Here is a 24,851-nt window from a genome sequence, read left to right as displayed (position 1 = left end):
GTTCTTCATAATGCAAAATTGACATCAGCTTTGCCTTTAGGCGTTAAATTCAGGTCTTTTGCCTAAATTTTCCTAAATTTTAAGTTTGTTTTGGCATCAAAATCATCAACAACAAAAATGTCTCTGAAATCCATTACCACACCTGAACCTTTTCGGATTCCAGGGTAAGTATAAATTTAGTTAATACATGAAAATACTGTAGTGTCAACAAGACATGAGATTTATTTAGAAATTTGATTTGCAATTTTGTAACTTAGAAGTTAGAACAGAATAAAGGTGGACATGGAAGAGTTGAGGGTAGTGGAGAGTTTCAGTATCTAGGAAGTTTAATTGAAAGAAGTGGAAGAATATATGAGGAGGTAAACAGCAGTGGCGGCTGGCCAAGTGCAACAAGTGCAGATGTTTTCACCTAATTTTCAAATTAATATTGACATTTTTCATTTGCTTGTTAAATTTAACTATTTCCCAGCAGAACGCACACGATAATACTCAAATAACACGCCGCTCGGCGCTACGCACGTATTGAGTTCGTCCCAACCCAAGAGCAAACACCGCTAGGTTGCGGAAAACTTAGCCGGTTGTCATGGCAACGGTGACGTCACCTAGCGTTGGCCTTGAACGGGTGTCGCCTTCTAGATGAAGCAGTTCTCTCGTCGGAGAAAACATCGCATCCAGTGCTTGTGGCAAAATCTTCGCGTTCTCGCGAGATCTTGTTCCGCGTGTGTGTTTCGCGTTTCCTATCGTGTGTTGTGTTCATGTGTTGAGCTGTGGTTTCTACAATGAACCCAGTAAATGACTTAGTGTGTAATTTGTTGCAGACACCATTTTCCAGATGGATGGATGAAGACAAAAAAGACGTTTTAAATGGGGGGAGGGGGCACTGGCACTTACTATTTGTTTTCATTGCCTATAAATATACTTCTTCACCTGTTATTTTAGGCACGAGCTGCTACTGGTAAACAGAAGAGGACAAATGGGAGGTGGACTCTATCAAAGCATTCAAAGTTTAATATGGAACAGGGATGTACCTATGAAATGCAAGAAGGTAATATACAACACATACTATGTGCCAATAATTACGTACGGAGCAGAGACTTGGACAATGACAGAGAGAGACAAAAGAAAGATGCAGGCAGTGGAGATGAAATTATTAAGTATATTGGGGAAGACTAGAAGGGATAGAATAAGGAACGAAGAGATATGACAGACAGATGAGATGGTTCAGACATATGAAGAGAATGGCTGCAGAAAAACTACTACTAAGAGCTTACAATGAACAAGGAGTGGGAATAAGGTCAAAGGGGAGACCAGGATGTCGGTGGAAAGAGCAGATACTGGAGAATGTTTGGAAATGAGGACAAGATTGGTAAACCCTGGAAAGAGAGCAGAGGGGGAACACCAGGAAAAAATGGAGAGGCTTGACTTCTATGCTGATCCAGCCAGAGGCAGGAAACGGCGAAGGATGATGATGAAGTTATTACAGGTAAGATGAAAATAAACTCTATGGTGGAACAGCCCTCTGAGGGGCAGGCTCTGCTAAGCAGCTTTTCATTGGATGACGCTTGGCCAGTGCATGAAGTCCCATTGCTACTGTTGTCTCGCTTTCGTGACCAAAGCCTGATACTTCCTTTTCAAATAACCCCAATTGTCCCCATGATGCTGGATAAGACTGATATTTTTTGGGACCACCACCAGGAATTGAACCTGGGTCCACTTGCACCAAAGTTGAGAGCACTAACCATTTGACTATGTAGGAGATAAGTTTAAAAATTTCTGTTTTAAAATTTTATGTTAAAGGGAGAAAAAAATTAGTACATTTTCAGTTTAATGTTGTTTTTTTTCAGTTTCAGTTCAATGTAATTCTTTCCATTACTGATAAGAAACATTCCATGAAATTTCACTTACGAGATATGAAATGTAAGATATTTGACTTAATACGACGTGCCATACTCACGCATGCTAAACTATCTGCAGCACAGCTGCTTTGGGTGTGGGGAGAAAACATTCTGGACAATATTGCCACCAAGCGTGATTATTATTGGAAATGGTTTTCCAATAAGAGTGATATGATTTTTAAATGAACTGGCAACTATGCTTCAAATGTTATGACTGTCACTAGTTGTCATCTGTGTTTAGTATCCTGTGACAATTCATTATGGCTAAATACACGCTTCAAGAACGTTTGGTTATTATCAAAAAAATTTATAAAAATATTGTTCTATTGAACTTGAAATGGATCATAATTTTGGGTAAAAAATTATCTACTCAGATGAAGCTCATTTCTGGTTAAGTGTATATGTTAACAAACAAAATTATCGTTTTTGGTGTGATAACAGTCCACAAGAGATTCAGGAGAAGCCCTTTCATCCGCAAAAGGTCACTGTATGGTGTGGTTTATGGCATGGTAGCATCATCGGACCATTTTTTTCCAAAACGAGGTAGGAGATGCAGTTACAGTGACTGGTGAGTGGTACCGATTGATGTTAACAGATTTTTTTGTGGCCAAATTTAGAAGAAATTGATTTCCAATAAGACGGTGCTATATGTCACACTGCTAATGCCACTATCGATGTATTGCAAGAACAGTTTGGTGAAAGGATAATTTCAAGAAATGCAACTGTTAGTTGGCCTCCAAGAAGTTGTGATTTAAATCCTTTAGATTGTTTTTTGTGGGATTATTTGAAATCTATAGTCTATGTAAACAGACCACGAACCCTTGATGCATTAAGATTGAACATCGAACACTGCATTCATGACATTAGGCTCGAGTTATTGCACAAAGTCATCGAAAATTGGGTTCATCGAATTCACTCGTGCGCACGAAGTCAAGGTGGACACTTATATGATGTGTTATTCAAAACATAATGTAATAAACTATGCTTCAAAATAATATAAAATGTTTGGTTGTATCTGAAATAGTTTCTATTTTGTTTCATTGTAAAATCATATCGTTCTTATTGTAAAACCCTATATATATCTTTCAGTACAGGAACACGGCTCAGGAGTAACTTAATTTGTGATTTTCCCATGTATAAGCATGGGGAGCTTTACCTTACCACTTGTCTGAACCTTTATACTTATTAATTCCCTAATATTTGCAGATATACAGGGCATTGCCCTCAATTCAAGTACAGATGTGGCGACACCTATGGACACACAACACATCAGGTCTTGGTGGATCCTTCTGTTATGAAGAAGGACAAACTGATAGTCTCGGACAGAACAGCTGATGAATATACGGTAATTTTTAAATCGGCGATAATTTATTTGTATCTAAGTAAAATAAGACCATTATTCTTCTGCAGTATATAGTACTATAATTTATAACGTTTCTTATGTAATATGAGAGACTATTTCCCCTTATTTATACCTTTAAAATAAGGTTTCATGTTATGTAATACTCATTGCATTAATAAAAGTAAAATATTTTGCATAAAAGTACATTCTTGTTTGTATTTGCATTTTTATTAATTTCAAAATTCAGTTTTGAATTTCAAGTCTCGCCTTCAAGTGACAAACAGTATTTGTGGCATCTTAGACTGCCATGCAGCCATTTTTACTGTGGAAATTAATTCTAAAGTAATTCTTGGATAGTAAGCATACATAGTGTGAAATCTTTGCTGTTGGTTGCATGGATCATCTTGCAAGTAGTTTTTCTGCAGTGATTTCTGCCACATTTAATTAGGTAGAGAAGTGGCTGGCCTATCTACCTGAGGAACTAAGACTATAGTTTAGTCATGACATTATTATGGAAGTTCACATATTTAAAAAAATATATATATTATTTGATGTGTGAGCAGAATCAAATTCAAATAATTCTTCTAAACTGAAGATTATATGAAACTAACTAGGCCTTGGTATCACTCCAATGATTCATATAACATGTTGCAACATCAGACATTGGCAGGTCCATGTTGTCTGATACTCAGACTTTCTTCTTTCTATGGGGAAAGAAAGCTTCTTAGGACTGCAATCAATTTGTAACACAATTGGAGATTCAATGAAGAGACTATTGTGTAAATGCTTACGTCATAATAGCTTCAAAATTCATTTTAACAGTGTGCATTGTTATTGAATCTCATTGTAATAAGAACAGAGATTATGCTGAATGTTAAATATAAGCATTTGGCCAAAATAAAACGTCTTGGGAAAGTGCAGGAAAATTGTCACAAAAGAAATGTAGTGCTTGTTTAAGTCAGTTTGTTCTTCTGTGCTAAGAAGAGAGAGCACTTAGCAGATGATGTCAGGTAGCACCTTGATCACATCATACAGTCAAAGAACATTTCTTTCCTTGAGCAATATGTCAAACTTGGGAAAATAAAAATATTGTTGGAATGCAACTGCTATAATTATTAGTAAATTGGCAATTTGACTCTGCACCAATTTATTCATAAATACATTCAGGGAAGAAAATATAGATAGTTGAAGCAATACATAATCCCACAAAAATAATATGTATTTCAATAGGTACATTGCCAAGGAGGCACATGGGAGAATGTGGGAGGTAGGGTTTCACACCTTCACAATATTGGCCATGTGTGGAGGTGATGTGATCACCACCATGCTGACAGCCTTTACCTGCCCCCCCCCTCTTGCTGATTTGTCCCCACGTAGCCATTTATTAGAGGCTGGGTAAACTCCAGAGCTGCTCCATGCAGAGACATGGCTGGAAAAATTCCCTCTTGAAATCACTTGCTCCAAAAATCAAAGCTGGGCCACTTCCATGTCAATCAGATGTCATACAGTCAACCTCCGTGGCAGAGTTGTTATCACAGTGCACTACCAAGGGTCCAGGGTTTGAATCCCATGCTAGACATGCATGTTTTGTGAATGTCCCTTCGTCAAATTCATAACTCATCCTCATCTTTGCCATTAGCCAAAAGTAGCAGAAAAGTGAAGTAGAATAAACAAAATCAATCGGATACCATACAGACTGGATCACACTGGCTCTATGTATTTGAATAAATTTCATAAATAAAGAAGTGTCAATACTTTACAGTAACGGATCCAGAAACAAAGAGGTTGGTTATAACTACAGGGTGATCGAAAAGTCCCCGAACCCAAACTTCAAATTTTTTTTTCGCCAGTCGTTATTATGATAATGTCAAAATTTCTGTGGAAGCTGGTTTGCGAGGGTCTTGGCTGTACACGACACAAGAGATGGCGCTGGGGAGTGGCACTAGCAGTCGTGGCGAGGAAATGAACTACGAGCAATGCTGGTAACAAAATAATGAGGTAAACCAAACCAACAGTTAACCTAAACTGTGACCCCACAAGAAAAAATCGGGTGTTGTTAAATCAGGTGATCTTGCCGGCCAAAGCCCTGATGAAATCAGGCGGTCATCAAAAAATTCACGCAGAACTGCCATGGTGGCATTGGACGTATGGCATGTTGCCCCGTCTTGTTGCAACCACACATCTCGTTCATCGGCATACAAAAGCGCGATAAACTGCTGTATAATGTCCTGGTACACAATAGAATTCACTCGGTTTTCGAAAAAAAATCCTCCTCCACCGACAAAGTCATCCTTGCAACTGGCGTGATTATTGTGTTACCAGCACTGCTCGTAGTTCATTTCCTCGCCACGACTGCTAGCGCCACTCCCCAGCGCCATCTCTTGTGTCGTGTACAGCCAAGACCCTCGCAAACCAGCTTCCACAGAAATTTTGACATTATCATAATAACGACCGGCGAAAAAAATAATTGAAGTTTGGGTTCGGGGACTTTTCGATCACCCTGTATAATAGGTGGTGGTGATGGCTTACAATTGAATATCTTTATTACAATATGCCATACACCTGTATAGGCATCATAATGGAAAATAACCAAAATCAACATAAAATATATACAGGGTGATTCAAAAGTCCCAGTACACCTTTTTCCCTGAAACGAATGTGGTGGATGGCAGATCCAACTTCACCTGGGCACATTGGAGTAAGGGGCCCATGTGTGGGGTGTTTCTGGGACATGACCGCCATATTGAATCGAGGTCAATGATGCAGTTGTCCGCATGATGCAGTTGCGAAGGTCGTGTGTGTCATGAATTTTCTTAGAGTACACAAGCTGATTCAAGTAATCCCATAGAAAAAAGTCCAGGGATGTTGGGAGATCTTGGTGGCCATGCAATGGGACCATTCTGGCCAACAAACAGCACTTTCAGTGTCAATAACTTTTGTACCATTACAGCTATCACAAAACTAATTACAGCATTGCATTTCTTGGAAAATTCTAATGTGTTTTGATACTCTACATGGAGTACTTGACCTTGATCCAATATGGCAAACTTCAAGAAGGTGGCCATGTCCCAGAAGTACCCTCACACATGGGTCCCTTGCCCTGATGTTCCCAGGTGAAGTTAGATCTGCCATTACCATATTCGTTTCAGAGAAAGAAATGTCCTGGGACTTTTGAATCACCCTGTATTATTCAAACTGGAGATGCGATAGCTTTCTTGATAACTTATCTTTTTCTTACTATTCCACTACATCCTTCATCATACCTGATGATGCAAACACAATATTTATGAGATTTTTCTGTTTTTACATCTGTACAGCTATGAGCATGTGTTTCAAGTTGAATTATGTACTTTCATCAGTACAGTATAATTTATTTTTTAGGTTGTTCGCCCAGCACAAAACGACCTTGACCTCATACAGAGTCGCTACCGCTATGGTGATCCAATTTACATCCATCCTATGATACCAGGATATGAAGGTACATAGTTCTCTAAAACAAGATTTCATTTAATTAAAATGGCTTATGCCAATTGCTCAGTAGAAAAATATCTTACTGGTGGATAACGTGCAGGTAAGCACGCCATATTGAATTTTATAAAATTGTTTCATCAATATACAGCCAGTAGTGGTTCAACCTCACACTGGCCTCCATGGGTGTTCAGCATAACATGCTACAAAGCCACAGATCTGAGGTTGGTCAGTCATGTGTATATTATTGTGTTTGTCCAATCATCCATTTCGTCATTCATCCTCATCAAAACAATTAACACTGTAGTGGTCACGTGGATCACAATAGTGATCCACTCGTATATTTTTATGTGCTTTACAGTTTGGCAACACTCTTGACCTTAGCTCCCAGTCAACCTTTGTAGAAGTCCAGAAACTCTGTTCGTTCAGCTATTATTTGAAATTTATCTATTGGTGACTTTTTATGAGAGCTCATATTTCAATGGACCACAATAGTGATCCACGGCATATGTACAAAGGCTGTCGCAGAGAAGGTGAGACTAATTCCTGTATAGGAAAACAGCGACCCCCATTGGCTAGCAAATGTACTAGGGTAAAAATTTGGTTTATTAGCTGCCGATTGAGACCAAAATGAGCACAATAGGTCAAAAAGTCGTGACTACGTAGCAGTTAAAAGATAAGCATGTACATGGACCCCTCCAAGAATCATTAAAATGAAACAAAAAAAATTACAAACCACAAAATAGGCACCATTGACAGCTAAGCAAGCGTCCATATGCTCCTGCCACTTTGTGAATGTCTTTGAAAATTCGTCGCCAGGTAGCGAACTGAAGAAAACTTGTGCTGCGGTGATCACTTCTTTGTTCGTCATGAAATGACGACCACGTAAAGCAGCCTTTAAAAGTGGAAATAGCCAAAAGTCGCAGGGTGCAAGATCCGGACTGTATGCTGGATGCGGGAACATTTCTATTTTTCTCTTCGTCGGGTAATCCTGAAAAGCCTGCACGGTATGCGGGCATGCGTTATTGTGGTGCAATATGATTCGCCTGATTCGCGCCCATCTTCGAACAACTTGTGCCATCGGTACACTGTGGCTCTACTCAGTCTGTCTTGATCGGCATATGCCTGTTGAAACATTGCATATGTTTCCGCAGCACTTTTCCCTAAATGTCAACAACATTTTATGGCATGTCGCTGTTCATCTTGAATACTCATCGCGAAAAGCAATGTTATACACAAAAAACTGGAGAGGTATATGAAACATGTTTCATGTAAATCAACACAGCTGCTCACTAACGTGGTTTCGCAACATGTGACAACTTGCTACGGAAACAGAATGAGTCATCCTACATGACGCGACTAGTGCCGAAACCATAGGCAGTGTTGCCAAGCCAGGAAAAATCTGTCCCACCTTCTCTGCAACAGCCTTTGTATTTTTGTTTGGTTTCATCATATCCAAATGTAATGCACAAGATTTAGAATTTCCTCCCTACTGTTATGTGTTGAATGAAATGACATGATTTTTTTGTTAAGTGGACCAGAATACTTCAAAAAGGACATTCTCGCTATGAAACCAGAGAAGTGATGACGGGAGTTTTTTCCAAGTGACCACTGCAGTGTTAACCCACGAGGTACACTCTGTCCTGGAATTCTCTGGAGCAAGCGAACAAAAACAATTCTCTGCGCAAGTAGTCACTCGAGAGGATTCGGCCAATGAATGCGTGAGAGGAGAAAATGTGGCTGCAGCTTCCAGTTGTTTGTAGCAGCACATGCTGCTTTGCTCTGCCCACTTGCTTTCTCCCCTTCTCTACTGTTATGCGTGGCCTTGCTCTACAGATTCCTGAGGCAGTGTGTAGAAAAGTAACGCAAAATAACCAAAAGGAAAGAAACATACAATCTCATTTTATCATCTCTCCTCTTTTAATTTCTATGTAGCTATGAAGGAGTACCAAACAATAGATTAATGTCCATCTGTCCGATTGAATCAAGAACCAATATCACAATTCTATTTTGAAAAATACCTGCCAAACAAACCACAGTGATTTAGTCGGTAGGGCATCTAACTGCCATGTGGGAGACCCGGCTTCGATTCCCAGGGTGGGTGATCTAAGGTTGGATTTTTTTTTATGGCCTTGTCCCCGCATAAAGCATCTCTGGAGCTTATGTGGGGACTTTAAAGAACTTTACCTATACCAAACAGTACCTTATTACAGCAAAAATCATAGATCTGTATTCTATGAATGATTGATAAGAGTATACTGATTAGTAAGGTAAGGTTCACCGTGCTTAAATAGCACCATGCCATGAGGGCACATTTAGGGGACGTGGGGGTAGGGCCACACACATTCTCAACCTCGGTCATTTTGGAGGTGATGTGATCACCATCATTGATTTGGGACTGGGTGTTCCCACTTTATGTGGGAACAAAACCAGAAAAATTCTGACCGTTTATCACCCATGCTGGGAATCGAACCCACGTCTCCCACGTGGCAATCAGACACCCTGACTAGACCACCGTGACTCCACATAACTGATTAGTACTAGAGGTTAATCGAGCTTTGACTTATTTTTGCAGGCAGTGAGCGACAGAAATAAATATATGTAATGTTGAGAAAATGGTTAACATGTTCTTGCAATCTAACGAATATATCGGTTCCTGGAAGTAACGAGTTACACAATGCAGTAACAAGTACCAGTTACTTTTTACGAGTAATGATAATTATAATTAGTTACTTTCTGGAACAATAAATTAACTGTAATTCAGTTAGTTTTTCAATTAACAAAATTAACAGCTACTGTTTCTTAATTTTTGAACATGAATTTATGATTTGGTAGACTTCCAAGTTTGTTTATTACCAACAAATGTTTCGAGTGAGTAGAAGGGATCATGTTGAATTTTCTTACCTCTACATTTTCATATTTAAACATACTCTATGTGATCAGAAGTATCCGGACACCCACCTGAAAATAAAGTACAAGTTTGGGCAACCCTCCATTGGGAACACTGGCAGTCAATACAGTGTTGGCCCACCCTTAGCCCCGATGACAGCGTTCACTCTCACAAGCATACTTTCAATCAGGTGTCGGAAGGTTTCCTGAGGAATGGCAGCCCATTCCTCGCAGAGCGTCAAAATGAGAAGAGGTATTGATGTGGATCGGTGTGGTGTAGCACGAATTCGGCATTCCAAAACATCCCAGAGATGTTATATGGGTTTCAAATCAGGACTCTGCACAGGCCAGTCAATTAGTGGCACGTTGTTGTTGTCAAACCACTCCCCCACAAGCCCTGCAGTATGGATGGGTGCTCGGTCGTGTTGAAAGACACAATGGTCATCCCCGAACTGGTCTTCGACGGTAGGCAGCATGAAAGCTGTTAAAATGTCGACGTAAGCTTGTGCTGTGATATTGCCATGTAAAGCAACAAGGGATCCAAGCCCCCTCCAGGAGAAACATGACCACACTGTAACCCTGCCACCTCCAAATTTCACTGTAGCACTATACAGGCTGGTAGATGTTGTTCACAAGGCATTCACCACATTCACACCCTACCATCGAATCGCCACATTGTGTACTGTGATTCATCACTCCACACAATGGTTTTCCACTGTTCTATGGTCCAGTTTCAACGCTCCTTGCACCACACGAGGCGGCGTTTGGCATTTGTCTGTGTGATGTTTGACTTATGGGCAGCTGCTCGGCCATTGAAACCAAGTTGCCGCAACTTGCACCAAACAGTAATGGTGCTTGGAGTAGATCCTGATGCAGTTCGGAATTCCTGTGTGATGGTGGCTATGAATGATTGACGATAATGCTGTACGACCCTCTTCAACACTTGATGGTCTCTGGAGGTCAACATGGGAGGTTGGCCTGCATGCTTTTGGGTTGTACACATCCCTTCACTATAACATTGGAAACAGTGTACAGAGGGATGTTTAGGAGGGTGGAAATCTCACACACAGACTTCCTACACAAGTGCCACCCAACCAACTGACCACGTTGAAAGTCTGCGAGTTCCTCAGACCATCCCATACTGCTGTCTCATGCTGTCTGCAGACTACTGAGTTCGCTGACTATATGTTCCACGCGGTAGATGGCAGTACTGTGTCGCCCTCTATGATAAACACACGTTTCGCAGTGTGTCCGGATACTTTTGAACACATAGAGTATGTGAAGTTAATTATGAATTATGGAAATTAATGTTAGACAGTTGCCACAACCCACTATGAGTATATGCATGAAAACATGCTATGCCTGTAACTGGAAAAGAAACATATAATTATTTTTTAGTAACTTTAGCTGAATTACCTATCCAAATGAATAACTGTTAATGTAACTGAATCACTTTTTTGTGTGAAGTAACTGCAATAACTTAATTACTTTTTAAAAGTAACTTTCCTAATACTGGTAATTATGAGGAAATGTAATTAGGATTGTGGGTATAAAGTGATTTGCACAATTTCTGTAGTATACCTTGTAATAGTATTTCATCAATAGTTTTTACCTGGAACACTGCAACATAATCATCAAGCCAAAATGCCAAATCATTTTTCTATATATTTTTGTGCTCCAGTGTAAGCTGGTTTGCTCATTTCTGCAAATTAGAACAAACTGTGCTCACAAGAGAGGACTTACAGACTTCTTAAGCTGTTGAAATGAAGACTCGCAGATTGTTACAGAATTTCTAGAACCAATACACAATCTTTGCATTCTTTGTTGTCAGGATCTGTACCCAAAATGAACAACTACTTTGGCCAGAGGTATTCAGCATGTGCAGCTGCAGGAATTTCTGACTTTGAGAAAGAGCAAATCAGAAAACGCGAAGCACTTCATCAAATACAAGAAGAGATGTCCATTCAAGCAGGAGCACTGCCATTGGATATTATGAATCGTCAGGTAAATATTCTCTCAATTCTATCATTGTTCACACACTTGAAAAAAATGGACAACAGAAGCGAAGTGTAGTAATGGTGAGCACATTAGATAAGTAACAATTCAAAGGTCTGGGTATGTCCAATCTCTCTGCTAAAAGAAGAAGAGAGTTCTCCTAAACATGAGAGAAGGTATATTCTCTCATTGCATAGTCAGGACTGTAGTCGAGAGTATATGGCGGTATAAATCATATACCTCTCTGGTTAACCTTACTCGTTAGTGTATACCTTTGGTGTACTTTCATCTTGTTTATACAGTGTGTTCCGCTTAGGAGTATAATAAAAGAAAAATTCATAATATTGTAACAAATAGTTCGAATGATGCTTAGTTGGCAACACTGTGAAGAGTAACTGAAAAAGTTTTAAATGTAACGTGCTGTGGCAGATCGCACAAGCACAAGAGCTATAGGCTCGATCAAACTGCCGCGAAGGCATCATTCGCCACGTGGATGCCACAACAGAAGGTGTTTTGTGTTTTGGCACTTGCAGAATTTTAATCTGTAAAACGTGTGCAGCGAAATGTTTGCACTCATTATAACATTGGTGCAGCGGGTGATGTCCCAACGTACGTGTCGGTTACGAAATGGGACAAGCAGTTCAGAGAAACAGGAACTTTGTTGCCGATGACTGGGAAGCATGCGGAGTGGAAGGTTTCTGAAGAAAACAATGAAAGGATTCGAGAGACATTCACTAGAAGTCCTAGAAAATCAATCCGGCAAGCAAGTATGCAGCTTCAAATCCCACCAACTACAGTACGTAGGGTACTCCATAAAAGGTTGTGTTTGCATGCATACAAAATGCAAATTCATCAGCATCTAAAGTCAAGTGATAAGATAGCAAGAAAAGAATTCGCAGTAACAATGCTGGACAAAATTGATGGAGACTGTGTGCATTCCTGGACAAGGTGTGTTTTTCCGATGAGGTGACATTCCACATGTCTGGATGTGTAAACAGACATAAGTGTAGGATCTGGGGGTCAGAAAATCCATATGTTGTGCACGATGTAGAACGGAATAGTTCAAAATGTAATGTGTGGTGTGGAGTCATGGAGAACAAAATGATCGGTCCTTTTTTTTTTTTTTTTGCACACTAAATGCAGAAATTTACATGGACATGCTACAGCAATATGCTGTGCCTCAACTTCCAGAAGGAACAATTTTCCAGCCACTTTGCCAAAGAAGTTCGCCGTTTCTTAGATGAGCACTTTAATGCACAATGGATTTGTAGAAGATCACGGTTCATAACGTTGCCACCAAGATCACAGGACCTTACTATGTTCGACTTTTTCTTGTGTTTTTTTTTTGAAGGACCAGGTGTATGCTACAGAGGTTCTAGATTTACGAGACTTACAGGAAATAATTTGTGCTGCAATCAACAATGTGACGGCACAAATGCTAGAAAGTATGGGCTGAGGTGGAATTCTGATTAGATATTTTCCGTGCAACCAATGGTGTATTTGTTGTTGAGGTGTACTAGACTTGTAAAAAAAAAACTTTTTGAATTTATGTATGTAAAAAGTTTTGGGAGTAAATAATAATAATAATAATAATAATTAAAGAAAATATGGTATTTTCTTTTATTATACTCCTAAGAGGAACACCTGGTATTTATTTATAAGAGAAGAGCTCAATTTGGATCGATAAATCTCCACTTCTAATCCTTATTAGTAAGGTGTGTAATGGTCTGCTTGACCATCACTGGTTTGTGGTATTGTATTAATTAATTGCTGGCCAGCTACAAGGTGTAGGGTTAATTAGTATGTTTTCATTTGTGTACTTTTATATGTTATTGCTTGTAAGAATATGTGCTTGTGCTTTTTATTGGATATTAGATTCCCCTGTTCTTAGCTTCCCAGTTGGGGGAGCTGTCTTCCAAAAGACCGTTGCTGTGGAATTTTCCAGTGCTACGGGGTAAACGTTCACGGACATCCACCCCGACTATAAAAAAGGCCAGTTGGACTTAAGACAAAAACAGTTTTTTCCCATCTTCGCGATGAGGAGGAACCTTTCCTCTAGTTTAGTCCACTTATGGTGGCTAATCTGATAATAAGAATGTAGCATTTGGTGTAAGCCAACCCCTGTTGCTGTCCCAAAGGGAAACGCAAAGAAAAGAAAGGAATATCATTAAGTTGAGGGTAGGTTCGCAGAGATAGTTTTGCTAACTCTGCGATAAAGGAAGTGCCACTGGTGTAAGCCGTAGGTATGCATCTTATTGATTTAGAGTTATGTTGATTTGGTCAATGCACATATGGAAACAATATGTATATAAAAGAATGTATAATAAACCCATGTAATCCTACAAGAAATGTTGTGATTTAAAAATTAACTCCAAGAACTACAGTACTGCTTTTTACCAGTTGCTTATTCACTTTCTGTACTTGTTAAAGAACCTAGGGACTAAAAATATAAATGTTAGGTAAAACCTCCCTTTCGTAATTCCGGCGTTAATATAATCTGCTCACTAGGCACTCAGGGATAGGGAAAGGATTAAAGAAGGGAAATAATCCAAAGGGCCAGATTTAAATCAGGGAAGCTGGGGCTGTTTTCGCAGGTGGAGTCAAGTACAGACTCTTTTAAATAGTCAGGCATATTCCTAAGAATACATTATTTTCTCTCTCCTGTAAATTTCATAAATTGGAGTTACGTCCCTCTGGTTCTCACATGACGATATATTGTGTAATACAAAGTGTGTGTTTTCTAAGTTCAACATCATTAAATGAACCCATAAATTACTATTGTATTTCAGCTGTCTCGAACGCCATGCAAAATGCCCCTTACCAAAGTTCGCCCCGAAGCAGTTGCAGTGGTCACAGAAACTCCGGAGACAGAAGATGCATTAACTCCTCCTCGGGACTCATCTGTATCTCCCTACTTCACGACTAACGATGACCCTGACAAGTCTTTTGTGTCAGGTATGAACTTTTGCAGGAATTTTCCTATAATTCCAGTTTGAGGTTCAAGTTGTTAATTTTATTTGGAAAGTCTGTTACTTAAAAGAAGTACATAACTGTAATTCGAGTTTGGTTACCTTCTATTTGCTCAGACACACACTATTTATTCCCTCATTTGCAGTGGGCAAAACACAGCATGACAGTTTATTTTTCTCCTCATTTCAAGTTTCCTGGTTTTACTTGGCTCTGGTTTTGTATGATACTTTTTTTCTAACAATAATACAAGCTATTTTATATTTCTGGCTCCTTTTTGATCAATTAATATAGTTTCTATTTTTTAAATCATCAATCATGTCAGTTTTGCTTTCAACTACTACTATCATAGTATTTTTAAACATGATGTTTCATCCCAGAGTTTCAGTGGCGGCGATTAGGGGGGGCAGTTGCCCCCCAAATTTTCGCCACTTTGGACCTGCACTATGCTAAACCTTATATACAAAGGGAAATATACTTTCTACAATCTCTTCCAATCCAATGAGCTGGAAATGTCCTGCCCAGGACATCTCTCACATCCACATAGTCCACATAGGCGTAACTTAGGGGGGTCAGAATCGAACTTGGAGCTTAACTTTGGGAGGGGTGGGGGGCATATTCGAAAAGGTTTCAAGCCATAAAAGTATCATCCAGGGCTACTTTGATCCTTTATATTCACGAAATAATTAAAAAAATTACTCCTTACTTTGCCCCTAAGGTTCCAGGAGGTTAACAAAAGTACTAGGGTTGTGCGGGATTCTGATAAGTTAGTACCGGGTTCAGAAAAAAATATTTCTCTGTCCCAATCTGGAATTCAGGAAATGATTGCCTGACTTTTTGGGATCCAGACCAGTCGGTAAATTCCAAATTATAGCATTTAACTAACTAACTAACTCTCTAGCCTTCTTAAACCCGAAGGTTCATGGCTGCAGCAACACAGGCCTTCCATCTTTCCCTATCTTGAGCAAGATCTATATACTCTTTTCCATCCCTACCGATTTCCTTTAGGTCCATCTCAACGTTGTCCCTCCATCTTTGTCTTGGCCTTCCTGCAGGCCTCTTACCATCAGATTTCCCAACAAGAATCCTGTAAACTCCTCTTTCCTCTCCCATTCGTGCCACATGGCCTGCCCACCTAAGTCTTCTTGATTTAATTATTCTAATAATATCTGGACATGAATACAAATTATGTAGTTCTAAATTATGTAACCTTCTCCACTCACCTGTCTCCTCATCCCTTTTAGGTCCAAATATTTTCCTAAGAATCTTATTTTCAAATACTCTCAATTTATGTTCCTCTTTTAATGTAAGGGACCAAGTTTCACACCCGTATAATACTACAGGCAAAATTACTGTTTTGTATATTTTAACTTTTAGTTTCTTAGATATTAAGCGAGAAGACAAAAGTTTATGAAGAGAGAAGTAACATGCATTTCCTGAATTAAGCCTACTTTTTATTTCCTCTTTAATATAATTTTCATTTGTTAATATTACTCCTAAGTTTTTGAATTTGGAAACTGGATCAAACGAGTTGTTATCAATAATTAGATTTTGATTATTACCTAACACTTGGTTTCGGCCTGTAAGCATATATTTAGTTTTCTCTTTGTTAACTTCCAAACCTATCTCTTTAGCAGTTTTGAAAAATATTTTAGCATTATTCTTAATTGTATTTATATCATCCCCCAGTAAGTCTACATCATCTGCATATGCTAACAACTGAGTCACACCATTTAATTTTAGTCCTTCTTTAGTTTCTTTTACCTTCCGAACAGCATATTCTAAGGCAAAATTAAAGAGCAATGGAGATAATGCATCTCCTTGTTTTAACCCATCATGAATTATAAATTTGTCAGACATATTATTACCCACACGAATTTTACTTTCTGTTTCACTGGTGCATATTTTTATCATACTAACAAGCTTCTTAGGTATTCCAAACTCTACTAATATATTATATAATTTATCTCTTTTGACCGAATCATATGCTTTTTTGAAATCAATGAATAGCTGATGGACATTTTGATTATATTCCCACTTTTTTTCAAGTGTCTGTCTGATGTGAAAAATTTGATCTGTAGTTGATCTGTTACGTTTAAATCCACATTGATAATCACCTATAATTTCATTAGCATATGGGGTTAGTCTTGTTAAAAGAATGTTAGACAATATTTTGTATGTTGTTGAGAGTAGAGAAATTCCACGGTAATTATTGCAGTTCATTTTATCACCTTTTTTAAACACAGGAACAATTATGGATTCTTTCCACTGTTGAGGGATTTCTTCTTTATTCCATATTAAACAAATTAATTTATGAATTTGACATATTAATGAATTTCCACCATATTTAATTAACTCAGCTGGTATTAAATCAATGCCAGGTGCTTTGTTATTCTTAAGCCTTTTAATAGCATCTTTAACTTCAGTCAAGTTAGGTTCTGGAACTAAAGGTTCTGCTGTGTGGACTTCATTTACTTCTGATTTATCTCCTACATGGACATTTAAAAGGTCATTAAAGTAGTTCTTCCATCTATTTAGAATATCGCTTGGGTCAGCTAGAAAATCACCGTCTTTATCTTTTATCAAGTTTACTTTAGGTTGCCACCCCTTTCTAAATTCATTTACACCTTTATATAAATCTCTGATATTTTTATTTTTGCTGTTTGTTTCAATTTCGTTAATTTTGCTTTTCAAGTAATCTCTTTTTTTACTTCTAAACGTGCGGTTAACTTCTCGCTTTATTGTATTATAATTGCTTAGATTTGTATCATCCGAGTTATTTAACCACCTAAGTCTAGCCTGATTTCTTATTTCTATTAGATTATGACATTCATTATCAAACCATGGCTTACTTTTTCTTGGTTTATGGTATCCTATAGTTTCTTTAGCTGCTGATTCTATTGCATTACGTATGTGCTCCCAATTCTTATTTACGTCTGTTTCATTTATATTTTCATCATCATTTAAATCCTGCAAAACCTCAAATCTATTTGACAGTTTAATTTGGTAATCTTTCTTAATTCTTTCATCAGCAAACTTTCCTGTATCAAATTTTATAACTTTTAGATTTTGTTGCTTATGATTTATCACTGAGAGTCTTTCTCTTAATTTAGCAATTACTAAATAATGGTCACTGGCACAGTCAGCACCTCTATGTGTACGAACGTCAATTATACTAGTATGCCTTCTCTTATCAATGAGAATATGATCTATCTGATTATGAGTTTTACCATCTGGAGAAGACCAGGTATATTTATGGATATCTTTATGTTTAAAAGTGGTACTTTTCACAATTAAATTCTTTGAGGTTGCAAAAGTAATCAATCTTATACCATTATCATTACTTAATTCATGAAGACTTTCTTTACCAATTGTGGGTTTAAATGTCTCTTCTTTGCCAATCTGTGCATTACAGTCACCTAACAGAATTTTCATATCATACTGAGAAAATTTATCAAAGACCTGTTCTAACTCTGTATAAAAATCATCTTTAGTATTATCATCTTTATCTTCCGTTGGTGCATGTATGTTTATTAAAATAATTTTACACCACCTACCCTGTAAAACTGCATATGATATCCTATCATTAATAAATTCTATTGTTTTAAGAGCCGAGATAATTATATTATTTATGAAAAAGCCTGTTCCAAAATTATGATTTTCAGTACCACCATAGAAAAAAGTATAATTTTTAGTTTTACAATTCCCTTCTCCTGGCCACCTAACTTCCTGGACAGCTACTACATCTAATTTATACTTCACTATCTCATTAACTGTACACTGAAATGCCCCAGGCCGGTAAAGGCTCAGAACATTCCAGGTGCCTAATTTAATATCCTTATTCCTAACGTAGATCTTATCCTCAGTCCAGGGACCTCCCAAAGTAGTCCCCACCCGGAGATCCGAACGGGGGACTATTTTACCTCCGGAATATTTTACCTTGGGAACATCCATGGCCTTATATTTCTGTTTCTTGACATGTCTTTTTACAGTGCAGAGTTGTCAGCTCTACGCCTAACCCCCGATATGAATGGAGGAACTACTACACAAGACAAACACAAACATATTAGACAGCACAATTACTACACAAGACGAACACAAACACATTAGACAGCATAACTACTACACAAGACACACACAAACACATCACAACTACTACACAAGACACACACAAACACATCCCAACAGGTATGCCCTTAATGTGGGTATACCGCTAAACTGGCTGTTGCACAGTGATGTGCTTATATCAGCCAATACTGAGATAGCCACTAATTTGTGCATCCCTACTAAGCATGAAGGTTGGGTGGATAATAGGGCTGAGCTGATATCACTTTCAACCAATACTCTCACCGATACTGATGCTTGAAAAATTTAACAATTAAAAGTTGCTCAAAATATATTTTAATGTTAGTGATTAAGTATTCCACTAGATAATAATTATATACATCCATTTTACAAGATTTTTGCTTAAAAATATTCTAGAATTACATCAGAATATCAAATTACATGTTATGTTATGACAAAATTAAGTTTTTTGACACAAAACTTGTGAAATTTTTTGAAAAAAAATTGAATTTTGCATTATTTCCAGGATAATTACACTGAGCGAAAGTGTCGCATGGCATTTTGGTCTTTCATGGAGTCCTTAAAAAAATTATAGCATTTAAAAGTGTTTAATTATGATGGTGGTTTATATCCCACGAATGTCCTAAATGTCTTGGAAATGGAGTTTTTTATTATAGAAATGCAAAAATAATGCTTCAATGTTCCGATTTTGTCAGAGAATTGGGAATGTTTCCTTTCCGAAAATCGGGATTTAAAGAAATGCCCATCCCAACCAAAAATTCACAATCCTGCACAACCTTAAAAAGTACCATTAACTTGTAAATTTTGTTTGGGAGGGGGGTAAGTTACTCCTATGGGAGTCCACCATAACTTTAGGCATTGGTGAATAACCAACAACAATATCTTTATGTCAATTGCAAGTTGTGCTGTATGACATCCAAGTTGTAAAGTACTTTTTAGGACACTGTAAGTTTTCTTTTTTCTTGGTAACACTTAATCTAAATCTCTCAATTAGAATCTGTTTGGAAGGCTTTGGCACTCATCCTAATTACTATGTTCTTGGATTTTGTTTACTTCAGGAATGAAGGAAACAATGATTCATACTTGTAATCTTGGAAGAATTACTTCTCCATGAAACTGAAATTTAATTGTTGTATCTACTTTATAGGCCACTGCTACCATTTTCTTGGGAACTTGTTTTACCGCTGCGTCGAATAACATGGGTACCTGGGGGAAACCCTGGGGGGTAAAGGCGGTCAGGGGTGTGATGCTGATCACATCACCCCCATTCACGACCGGATCAAGAAAGTGTGGGGCATTACCCCCACACCCCCTATACGCCTTCATGGCATGGTGCTATGCACAGGGGAGCACTTTACCTTTACCTTTACTTGTTTTACCGCTTGCTGGGCTTTGCAACAATGCAATACCAAGTGAATCCTACCAAGCAGAAAAGTTGATAGTTCCCAAGTGGATGGTGGACAACATACAAATTAGTTTCAGAGCCAGATTTAACTCTTTCGGCGTAGGGAACGTATATTTATGTTTTTCCCCATTGTGCACAAACTGAAGATAATGCACATATATGTATTTTAGTGTTTATGGAAGCGTGGTCATGTTTCTACGTTATTTGCCTTTGTTTTGCTGCAAGCATTTGTCAGCCAATGAGAAAATGCACAGCACAAACTTCAGTTCATAGCTTACCCACTTAATGGCAGCACAAATACCATCTGTAGTGTCACCACTTGATTGCCACCTACACCGGACCCCTCCAACACCAAATACATATAACCTTACCCTGACATATCTCTGATGTTCAATCCCTGAAGATGAGGAGTGACGTTAGCTCTCAAAAGCTCAGAAGCCTATCCAGAAATCAGCTGCTGGCTGATTGCCCAAGAAAATGTATTAATAGATATTGGATAGTAAACACCACATCATCTCTATTATTAATTAATGATAATCCTCCAAATTTGGAGCAGGCATTTTTTTGTTTGAAAGTAGGTTTCAATTTCAACTCGTGCAGCTACCCTTTATTTTTTCAATCATGGGCAATTTAAGAGAACAATACTACTTGAATGCTTACTCCAAATCAATGGTAGGTGAATATAATAAAAATAAAATTGAAGCAAGTTTAAAATAAGTGAAAGGAAGCAAACATATTGAATTATATGATAGAGCAAATTTGCTCCCCAAAATTCATGTGCACCTCATCTTAGCCTAAATCTTGCCCTGAACCTGATCGGTTTGCAGAAAAATTAAGCTAATGATATGTACGAGGGCTAGTCAAAAAAGAATGAGAATTACATTAGGCAGGGTCCAGGTTGATATGATATTTTTCGAAGTAATCCCCATCGAGTTGTATACACTTGGCCCAACGTGTCTGCCTGTTCTGGAAGTCGTGCTGGAACCTGTCTTTTGACATCGTATTCAGAACCACCTTTACCTTCTTCTACAGAACAGCCCTTGATGAGTCGAAATTGGAGCCCTGCAGCTCCAATTTCAGATGAGGGAACAAACAAAAAGTCTCACAGAGCAAGATCCAGGATGTATGGAGGGTGCGGGACACATTCAATGTTTTGTCGAGCCAGATATTGGGCACCAACAACGTTTGAAACGTGAGGGCGTGAATTATCATGGTGTAGGCACCAACAGATGGATGGATGCAGCTCAGGGCATTTTCGACGGATGCATTTTCAGCACCCATCTTGCAAATACGCATCTCATGTGCAAGCAATCATGCAGAATCGTGAACACACTACCATGGGAAATGTGTAACACGTCCGCCAGATCATCTATTGTTATTCGCCAATCTTTCCGAACAATGACGGCAGCTGTGTTAACCATGATTTCGTTCACTGCGGTTTTCGGAGCACCTTGCTTTGTGGTCAAAACACGACCCTCCTTAAACTGTTTGAACCACCGAAATGCGGCAGATTGAAGGACATCTTCGCCATATGCCTGCTGCAACATTTCGTATGCTTCCGTGGCAGATTTCTGCAGACAGACACAAAATTTCAAAGCTGCATACTGCTCCTCACGAACAGACTCCATTTTTCGTATGCAACTTCTGACCATTCGTGTTTTGTATGCACAGTGTTGCCAGATACATGTGCATACGCGCTTGCAATTTTATCTGCCGATTCCACAAGACACTTTCTTCTCGCGCAAATTTGTTTCACCGCTGCATGTTCACTGTGTGATATAAAAAAAATAATTCTCACTCTTTTTTAACTAGCCTTCATATATATTTGGAAGTACTTATGTTGAAACTTTTTTTTTAGGAAGTTGATAAAACAACAATGAATATATTAATAATTCAGTTAAAATTATTTTGTTTTCAGGATATGAAGGTCACATTCCCTTTGGCTACAAGAACTTTGGAAAATCCACAAGACAAAGAACTAATTCTGCTCTATGCGACTTCACAAGCAATTATAGACGAAAGCAAAGCACGGAATGGGCCCCTGTTACCGTCAGTCGCCCTGATCCTCCTCTGATGCTTCAGGCTGGGCAGATTTATCACAAGCACATTGGGCTGGTTCCCAACTATGGTGGCCATGTTCCAGGGGCCCAGTTCCGCCAAGGAAAGACCTACGGAAATGATACTGTGGATGCCAAAAGGTGGCTAAGAGGAGATTTCAGTTACTGAAGAATCGACATTGCTGCATGACCAATTACTACTGATTATCATTTCTTTATACATACTCACTATGTAAATATCAATAAATAATTTCTAGCAGGACTACCGTATGTTGTGAAGTGAAGAGGGCATAGCTTTTTTTAATGAAATTCATTAACACAAACATAAAGCCCGACCAGACAAACAATAAACTTCAGGAAACCCAGACTTCTCGCCTGCAGTTGTGGGAGTTTCAAGGAGCAGGGGTGAAGCGGTGTTGCTACACGCCTGATTTTTGTCCAGGCATACACAACACCTTTTGCTGTTAACATGCACCCTTTTCTCGCATTTCAGGGAGAGAGAATCGGAGACCCATTCGCTTGCTATGCGGCGGCAACCATTAGACTTCGCCGTGCTTGGCCTTGTTGAACGTGCCACCTGTTTCGAAAACGACATTAAACAAAAAAAATTGACAATGCAGAATACCACGGGAATTTCCCCTCATCATGGCAATTGGAAAAAGCAGATTGGTTCAGCAGTTCATGTGATCCTCCCTGGCTTTTGATGAGAAAGACAAAAATAGAATTTTGAAGTTTATTCTTTTGCCGAACAGGCTTTAGACAGACATACATCTACATAATGTACACATTTCTACACCAACCCGTTTGCTTGTGCTTTATTACAACTTTGAAATAGGTTACATTTACAGAATCTTCTGACAGTTTAATAAAACTTAAAAAGATATTAAAGCACAAACCATGTTCAATCAATGTTTTCAGATTCCTGATTTCGACTTATTGGTTGCTATCAACAGCATCTGAGTATTGATTTTAGGAATAATCATATTTGCACTCCAACTAGCATGACCTGTGTCAAGAATGTTGTGACTTGTTATGCCCTTGTATTGTTGCAAGATACAAAATAAAAATATTTAATATGACCAAAAAGTAGATTTGATTGTTCTGAACAGTGGTCAGAAGTAGCGAGCTACTTGTAGCGTCGCTACTGTAGCTAGCTACAAAATTTGTATCTGTAGCTGTAGCGACGCTACATTTTGAAAATTGTAGTTGTAGCGGTAGCGAAGCTACAAAATTCCTGTAGTTGTAGCGAACATTTCGCTACAGCTACATTTTTTCTCGGCATTTTGAGGTGAATTTTGAATGTGGCAACAGTGTCAGAAAAAATCGACAATAACCCTTAATGTTGCAGGAGGTTCATAAAGACAGTCTATTACATGGAGATACAGATTATCTAGATTGTAGATTATAGATATCTGCGTAATTTATTTAATTAGTATCTGAAGAATTCAGATATCCAGATAACTAAGTGACATATATGAATATATTCCTGCTAACAGCTACGTTTTTTTTTAGCTGCATCGCTATTTTGGGGAGAAACATGCCTCGTTTGCTGCACCACTGGAAAAAAGTGCCTCGTTTGCGTCACCCCCGGAACAAATCCTGTGGATATTCATGGTGTAAGACACACCAAAATGTCATTAATTGCTGTGTAAGACACACCTTGCAGTGCAAAAATGAGCGATGGAATTTCCACTGCACTGACAAGGGAATAGTGCCAGCAATAAATGGCTCAGTACGTCAACAGCATTGATCATCGTCAGTATATAAGATCTCACCATCAAGAAATTATTGTTACAAGAATGATAGAGTTTCTGGAATTACAGTTATTTTCGAGATAGTATTTGTTCACAAATTTTAAAATTACAATACGTTTAGAACACTTAGGTTTACATGACAGTTTCCTCAATAATTTTATCATATTGCAAAAAGTATGTACAAGTTATTGACTTTCCTGCAGAAACGACAATTTTCTTTAGTTAATATACATAGTTTTCAAATTTATGTATTTCTCCTACTTTTGCGTCACTTTTCTGTAACTTTTGCTAATCATGACATCATCATCCTTCGCTGTTTCCTGCCTCTGGCTGGGTCGGCATAGAAGTCAAGCCTCTCCATTTTTTTCCTGGTCTTTCACAACTCCTCTCTTTCCAAGGTAATCCAATCTTGTCTCCTAACACACTCTACTATCTGCTCTTTCCACTGACATCTTAGTCTCCCCCTTGGCCTTATTCCCACTCCTTGTGCATTGGAAGCTCTTACTGGTAGTCTTTCTGCATCCATCCTCTTCATTTGTCCGAACCATCTCATCTGTGCCTGATCTATTCTATCCTGAAGCTTCACTACACCCACTGTCTGTCGGATCTCCTGATTTCTTATTCTATCCCTTCTAGTCTTCCTCAAAAAACTCCTTAAAAATGTAATCTCCACTGCCTGCATATTTTCTTTGTCACTCTATGTCATTGTCCAAGTCTCTGCTCCATACGTAATTATTGGCACATAGTATGTGTTACATATTACCTTCTTGCATTTCATAGGTACATCCCTATTCCATATTAATCTTCGAACGCTTTGATATAGTCCACCACCATTCATTTGTCCTCCTTTGTTTACCTCCTCATCTATTCTTCCACTTCTCTCAATCATGACAATGAGGATAAATGGTTTATTTAATTATTCTCTTATCTATAGTTGCTTTCTACCACTTTCCGCTAATTGTGAGAACGAGGAAGAATGATAATGAAATATTT

General features: G+C 38.4%; 1 protein-coding gene across 1 annotated transcript; it reads left to right on the top strand.

The window, feature by feature from the left end:
* Positions 1–22,366, top strand: LOC146005303 (CIMIP2 protein CG18335-like). Its single transcript, XM_083144435.1, has 6 exons — positions 1–164; positions 3,102–3,240; positions 6,619–6,715; positions 11,426–11,598; positions 14,379–14,544; positions 21,966–22,366. The coding sequence occupies exons 1-6, from the start codon at positions 118–120 to the stop codon at positions 22,271–22,273; spliced, it is 930 nt and encodes a 309-aa protein (XP_083000561.1). The 5' UTR covers positions 1–117; the 3' UTR covers positions 22,274–22,366.
* Positions 22,367–24,851: the final 2,485 nt, after the last annotated feature.

This window comes from Lepisma saccharinum, chromosome 23 (genome assembly GCF_977018435.1).
Source record: "Lepisma saccharinum chromosome 23, izLepSacc3.1, whole genome shotgun sequence".
Lineage (NCBI taxonomy): Eukaryota > Metazoa > Arthropoda > Insecta > Zygentoma > Lepismatidae > Lepisma > Lepisma saccharinum.
The sequence above is the reverse complement of the archived record's forward strand: the minus strand, read 5'-3'. Positions and strand labels throughout refer to the sequence as shown.

Coding starts and splice junctions, on each gene's coding strand:
- LOC146005303 (XM_083144435.1), top strand. CDS start 118: ATGTCTCTGAAATCCATTACCACACCTGAACCTTTTCGGATTCCAGG. Junction 3,241..6,618: donor GAACAGCTGATGAATATACG/GTAATTTTTAAA, acceptor TTTATTTTTTAG/GTTGTTCGCCCAGCACAAAA. Junction 11,599..14,378: donor TGGATATTATGAATCGTCAG/GTAAATATTCTC, acceptor ATTGTATTTCAG/CTGTCTCGAACGCCATGCAA.